The sequence below is a fragment of the Mus musculus genome, chromosome 10 (genome assembly GCF_000001635.26).
Source record: "Mus musculus strain C57BL/6J chromosome 10, GRCm38.p6 C57BL/6J".
Lineage (NCBI taxonomy): Eukaryota > Metazoa > Chordata > Mammalia > Rodentia > Muridae > Mus > Mus musculus.
This window is the reverse complement of record NC_000076.6, coordinates 80402246-80409069: the sequence shown is the minus strand read 5'-3', so window position 1 is coordinate 80409069 and position 6824 is coordinate 80402246. Positions and strand designations below refer to the sequence as shown.

General features: G+C 51.7%; 1 protein-coding gene across 1 annotated transcript; it reads left to right on the top strand.

Moving 5' to 3' along the window:
- Positions 1 to 2248: 2248 nt before the first annotated feature.
- Positions 2249 to 6073, top strand: Uqcr11 (ubiquinol-cytochrome c reductase, complex III subunit XI). The gene is made up of 3 exons (NM_025650.2): positions 2249 to 2374; positions 4784 to 4934; positions 5915 to 6073. The coding sequence occupies exons 1-2, from the start codon at positions 2325 to 2327 to the stop codon at positions 4902 to 4904; spliced, it is 171 nt and encodes a 56-aa protein (NP_079926.1). The 5' UTR covers positions 2249 to 2324; the 3' UTR covers positions 4905 to 4934; positions 5915 to 6073.
- The last annotated feature ends 751 nt before the right edge of the window (positions 6074 to 6824 follow it).

Below are 6824 nucleotides of genomic sequence, written 5' to 3'. Positions count from 1 at the left end.
TTCCATGCCCTCTTATGTGGGCTACCACCGGAAGGTGTGGCCCAGGTTTAGGGGGTCCCAGCACAAGCGTCCCCTACAGGTGTGCCCAGCAGGTTGGGTGAGTTGATTCCAGCTGTAAAGCTGGGTCAGCAGACACATCACACAAGCCTATGCTCCCACAGCTGCCTCCTACATTCTCATCTGTACACTGGTCCTTGGGTCCCCTCCCAAGTATTGTCCCCTTGTTTCAGATCCCAGTGGCATCCTAGTCTCTTGGTAGGATAATGGTGAGACCACCAGGACACACCACAACACTGTTCATGCCTGTTCCATGCTGACCTCTGTCCCCACAAGTTACACTTCCTGAAACACCTCAAAAGCCTCTAGTGAGGAAGATTTTGTTCGGAACCATGGTAACGCCTTGTTATGGCAAATAATCTGTTTACCACTTTGGCTCGGGAACCTGCCACTTCTGGAAGCCATGGGAGGAACAGCTGGAATGAATACAAGACTGCCTTGCCTTATCTCTGCTTTAGTGGCAAACAGGCAGGAGAGTGTGGGATCACCCAGACTTCAGGCTTTTGGGAAGCAATTGACCTGTCTTGGGCCCAAGTGGCTGTGAGTCCCTATGCCCGGGGGTGCATGGCCACCCTCTGACAGTCTCCATCTCCCTGATCTAGACTTACAGAAGTGTAGCTACATCTCTATGAAGTTGGGTCCTCAGGCAACTTACCACTGAGGCCCTCTGCCTTATGACCTTTTTTAAGGTTGCACTGTGTGTGTTTGGCCTGTAGCTTGCCATGCTGGCAAGGCTGGTATTAACTCAGCTCCAGGTCTGTCAGTCTCCCCAGTCCTAAGCATTAAACACGTGGCCACCATACCCAGCTTTGCTTTTTTTAAAGTTTATGGGATGTTTTGTCTGTATATTTATCTGTGCACCACGTGTGTGCAGGCTCTGATGTCAAAAGAGGGCATCAGATCTCCCAGAAATGGAGCTACAAGGGGCTGGGTGCTGCCATGTGGGTGCTGGAAACCAAACCCAACATGAATGAACAGGCAGTGCTCCTAGCCGTACCTGAGACAGGCTTTTGGCTGAACCTGGAGGTGACCAGAGTAGTTCAGCCTTTGGATCCCGTGTCTGTCATCCTATGTTGACAGGGGTTACAAGTGTGGGCCACCACACATGGTTTATGTGGTCCTCATGCTATATGACACACACTTTACCCACTGAACTGTCTCTTCAGCCTGATATCCTTTTGTGTCAACCAGAGGACATGGTCTCCTGAGGGCAAAGAATTTTCCTTGCTCCACAATCCTAAGGGCATGGAACCCCCAACCTAGTAATAAGGCCCGCCCCTGATGTAGCAACTCTGTGGTCTGGTTCTTGGCTAAGGTCAGTGGCATAACTGAACCTACATACATTGGGCCTGTGGGGTCCAGGGCTCCGCAGACACCCATATGCCAGTCGCTGACCATTCAAAAGTGAGGCTGAAGTAACAAGGGACAGACCTTCTATCTAGGCTCCTTCCGGAGGGATGTGTATCTGAGGATGTGCCCGCCTTCTTTCTGCCAGTCAGGGGTGCAGTTAGTGGGTTAGCTGAGTAGTTAAAATGTGCCTGTTCTGGGAGATCAGGCAAAGCAGGGACTTAAGCAGAGAGGGTAACCAATGAGAGTCAGCCTGTGCACCAAAGGTGTCCCATTGCAAAAATCCAAGCAAATGGAGGTTAAGAGGGCACTTGCCATTTGACTGGAGTCCCTCAGCGACTCACCGACAACTTCAAATGTATTCAAAGGTGTGGCCCAACTCGAGCCTTTCCCCTTCAGGGTCTGTGCTCAAGTTCCTCTGGTTTAAATTGATCAAAGATAGGGCTGTGGCTCAGTGGGACGAACGCTCCTCTAGCGTGTCCAAGGCTCTGGGGTCCAGTCCCAGCACTCCCTGTCTACCCCAGGCTTACACTTTAGGAGGTGGAGGCAGGAGTCTGAGGAATTCACGGCCAGCCCTGAATATAGGAGACCCCCATATCAAAAACACCTAAGTATGTGTATTATTAAAGTTATTATCAGATTAGTACTACGTGGTCAAAGTCACACACACTCTCCCCACCCCATCCCCGGTGTTCCAGTGTGCATGGAGCTACTGCTGGGATCCACTGCAACCACAGAACCAGGACAGAAGCGGATCAGTAACGTCTTTCTCTCCTCCCCGGAAGTAGATGTCAATGTCTTCGGCGCCACCCCCGGAAAAGGTGGAGCGATCGCCTTCACGCATGCGCTATACGTCTGCACATGCGTAGTGCTCCAGGGCAGCGGAACGGGGTGACCCTGAGTATTGAGACCCTGCAGCGATGCTGAGCAGGTTTCTAGGCCCGCGCTACCGGGAACTGGCCAGAAACTGGTGAGGAGGTCACCCGCCATTCCACCGTGTGCTCTGGGGACTGGGGAAACCTGAGGCTGTAACAGGCAGAGTATTGCGGGACACAGTGCAGGTGGAAGCTCCGAGGTTAAGCTGCAATCGCCTTCGTTCGGTGTCTGAGGTGCTCCAAGCCTGGGTTTCCCCAGCTTGACCTGGGTAGCCTTGTGTGCGGCTCTGGGTGGGTACCCTGGACTCCTACGGCTCGGAACTCCGACGTGCAGCCTGGCGACTTGCAGCCTTTGGCTTTGATTTTGCAGTCTTTCGTGTACTTCGTTTTTTCGTTTAAACAGTGTTTTTGTAACCCCAAGTTGGTCTGGAACTCCCACCAATCATCCTGCCTCACACTTCTTGAACGCTAGAATAGCGGGCACCCACCCTCACCTGAATGTTTTCTTTGCATGCGTGTCTGTGTACCGTATACGTGCCCAGTATCCAGGTAGGCGAGAAGAGGCCATCGGCTCCCCTGGTACTAGAGCTAGAAATGGTTATGAAGCATGTGGGTGCTGGAAATTGAACCTGGGATCTCTGGGAAAAGGGCCATCTTCTCCAGTTTAATTTTTATTAATAGTTTATTTCCAATTATATGTATATGTGTGGGTTTGTGTGCGTGTAGTACATAGAACCGGTACTACACGCACAGGTGCCGGAAGTCTCCAGAAGATGGTGCTCAGGGTCCATCCACAGCGCCACACAGGGGTTGTCACAGCACTGGGGGTAGAGGGGTGGGGTGGTGGCAGGCAAGAGCCAGGAGTTTATGGCCATCCTCTGATACATAGTGAATTCCAGGTCGGGGTAGGGTACATTGAACCCTGTCTCCATGAATGATGAATGAATGAGTATAGCTATACCATGACTGACCCTTCTGGGTAGGCTGTATGGTATTAGTGGCCGCAGCGGAGGGTGGCATGGATCAGACAGAAGACACCTGCTGGGAGGCCAGGGAGAGGGCTCACCTGTGGGAGATTCCGTTTGTGTGTGAGGCTTGGAGGTGACACTCTGGGTGTCTTAGCAGGGGACAGAGGAGGTAAGGTTCTGGCACTGTTGCTCAGTGGCTGGTATCTTGGTGCTCTGTGTAGTTCAGATTCATGGGCTGTCTACAAACTGTCCACATGGTCCCACTGGGCATAACCAAACAGAGCAGTATCCACATGGTCCCACTGGGCATAACCAAACAGAGCAGCGGATGAACTTTGCCCCCAGTAGCCTGGTCCTGCTGCCCAGGGAAGGGTCTTCTGATGAATCAGCCCCAACTCCCACTCACCTGAGACAAGAATCTCACTGACATCCAGTCCTCGGAAGCCAAGTGCCAGCTGTCACGGTCACATATGCGATGTAACAGGAGTTTACAAGTTTACCACAGTATGTTGCCCATCGTGATAGTGCATGCCTGTAATCCAAAGGCTTGGGAGGCTGAGGCAGGAGGATCACAGGTTCTAGGTGTGCTTAAGTTGCATATTGAGTCTTGTCTCAAAAAACTCTAGGCAAAAAGTAATAATGGCTGTGCTGAGAGTCAAGGACTCAGGCACAGCTCGGCCAAGCTCAGCCAGGCTCAGTTCCCAACCCGTGCCTCGAGCACTCTCCTAGTTTTACTTTCATGTAGGTCTCATGGAACCGGGGCAGGCTTCTAACTCTCTCTGTGACCAGAGATAGCCTTGAACTCATGAACGCACCTGGTTCATGTGCTTGGGATGGAAGCCAGGGCTTCCTGTGTGTCAGGCAAGCTCTCTATCCACTGAGCAACAGCCACAGCCTCCCCTCCACCCTGGTTTTTATGTCATGTATGTGTGTGTGTTGTATTTTATATGTCATGTCTGTGTGTTTGTTGGCACCAGTGCCAGCCACAGTATGTGCATGGAAGTCAGACAGCAGCTTGAAAGTGTGGGTTCCCTACGACCTGGGTTCCAGTGACCATGACAGGCTTGGTAGCAGGGGGCCTTTTCCCTCTGAGCTGGCCTCAAACTCCGAGAGAGTGCTGGGGTTAGGGTTATAGTGTGAGCACTGTGCCTGGTGACCACGTTTTTATTTTTCAAGTAGGATCTCAGTCTGTAGCTTGGGCTGGTTTTGTCTGTAGTTGTTGTTTTGAGACAAGTTTCTCTGTGTAGTCCTAGCTGTCTTGAACTCAGACATCCTCCTCCTGCCTCTGCCTCTCAAGTGCTGGGGTTAAAGGTGAGTGCTAGCCTGCCTGGCCTGTGAATCTGGTTTTGAACTCAAAGCAGCCCTCCTGTCTCAGCCTCCCAAGTCTGGTGGTGGGGGTTATGCAGGACCTCCTGCCCTGCAAAGTCGAGGGAATATTGTGGGCCCTTGACTGACATCAGCATGGGATATGATGGGAGAAGGTTCTCAAAGGCTAAGTTACCAGCAGAGTCTAACAGCCTCACTCTTTCCTACCAGGATTCCCACAGCCGGCATGTGGGGCACTGTGGGTGCCGTGGGACTGGTGTGGGCCACGGACTGGCGGCTGATCCTGGACTGGGTGCCTTACATCAACGGCAAGTTTAAGAAGGACGATTAGGCAGCCCCTCCCCCACCACAGGCCTCGATGGTGAGTCTGAGTGTTGGCCTGACTTCTATGGATTGGGAGTTCTGGGGTGGCCTGGACCTTAAGCAGGAATTCCTTTTGTCCCTTGCCATCATCTCTTTTGTTCCTTGTATCTCTTGGAATACATTGCATGCTGAGGGCATGCAACACTGTGTCCCCATCAAACCACACCAAACTGGCTATTTTGCTAATGTTGGTAGCTTGTTGCCCAGAGTACAGTCCTATTTAGACCACCTGACTTGTGTATATGTGTGTATGTGCAAGTATGTATGTGCACATGCACACATAGGGAGGCCAGAGACTGAGATGGGAGCTTTCCTCTGTCTCTACTATCTATCACCTTTAATCAGAGTCTCTCACTGAACCAGAAATGTGCCACTTTGGCTTGGTCCTGGCTAGCCAGCACCTTCCCAGGGTCAGCCTGTCTCTTGCGGCCTTGTCCCTAAAGTGCTGGGACTATAAGTATATATAGCCATGCTTAGCTTTGATGTACTACTGGAGATTTGAACTCAGTTCCTGGTCCTTTCACAGCAGGCTCTTACTGGCCATCTCTCTAGCTTGTCCACTTTGTGTTTTAAGGTTCATGTTTGTGTGTGTGTTTGGGGGCTGTACCTGCAGTGCTCACAGAGGCCACAAGGGGGCATCTGACCTGAAGTCTGGTGGTTATGAGCTGCTGTGTGTGGTTGCTGGGAACTGGACCCAGGTCACCTCTCCAGATCCATCCATACAGGTCTCTTGTTGAACTGGAGCTCCTGGATTAGGTAGACTGGCCAGTGAGCCTCCTGACTTTTTGCATGTCTGCTGGGGGGTGGATGGAACTCATTTCCTACCTACTTATTGCTCCTCCAACCCTCTCACTCCATCTTATAGACAAGGGCCTTGTAGTGTGACACTGCTGGCATCACTCCCAGAGCTCAGAGGCCCTGGGCTGCCCGAGCTGGTTCAGTGTGCTTAGCTTACTCACCCTTTGTCCCCTCCCCCAGGTACCATGTGCCGAGGCCTCAGACACAGCGTAGTCCTGTGGAAGACACTGAGGAAGCTGGACACTGGAGAGGTCTGCACCGCTCAGGGAGCTTCCATGTTGACAGACACTAGGGCTGCCTTGATGGGTGCAGCATTAAACCTTATTCTTATGCCTTGGACGCCTGGCTCCTTCCTCATCATCTTCCTCAAGGCTTTCCGTGCTCAAGGGAAATTCGTCTCAGCCCCCAGCACTTGCACGTCTGGGAGAGTCTTTAACAAGCAGAAACCCTTACACTACATTCAAGTGTTTTCTGGGTGGAAACTGCACATTGTTTTCTCTCAGCTGGTCTGATAAATCACTCCCAGCTTTAATGCTTTTAAAGTAGTATTCACGGCCCCTATTGGCCACCATACCCAGCTAGAGCAGGGCTCCTTCCTTCCTGGTTTTGTTTGTTTCTAAGACAAGTTCTTATATAGCCCAGGCTGGCCTCACACTCACTATATAGCTAAGTCTGACCTTAGACTTCTCAACCTCCTGCCCCTGTCTCTCAAGTGCTCATGCAGCTGTCCACTGCCATGCCTGGTGTTCATGGAGCCGAGGATGGCCCCTGGGCCTTCTTGCATGCTAAGTAAGAGCTGTGCCAGATCAGCCACAGCCTTTTGGTAAAACTGCTGTCACCAACCCAGCACATACATCTCGGTGCTTCATAACCCAGTATGGTCAGATTTCCAGACAGTGTGCACTAAGTGATTTCTTGTCTTAAGAAATCCTGCGAAGCCGGGCGGTGGTGGCTCACGCCTTTAATCCCAGTACTTGGGAGGCAGAGGCAGGTGGATTTCTGAGTTTAAGGCCAGCCTGGTCTACAGAGTTAAGTTCCAGGATAGCCAGGGCTACACAGAGAAACCCTGTCTTGAAAAAACCAAAAAAAA

What these genes read in the sequence shown, in the direction of transcription:
- Uqcr11 (NM_025650.2), top strand. Translation starts at nt 2,325, where the DNA reads ATGCTGAGCAGGTTTCTAGGCCCGCGCTACCGGGAACTGGCCAGAAAC. An exon ending in CGGGAACTGGCCAGAAACTG is followed by an intron (nt 2,375 to 4,783) that starts GTGAGGAGGTCA and finishes CTTTCCTACCAG; the next exon opens with GATTCCCACAGCCGGCATGT.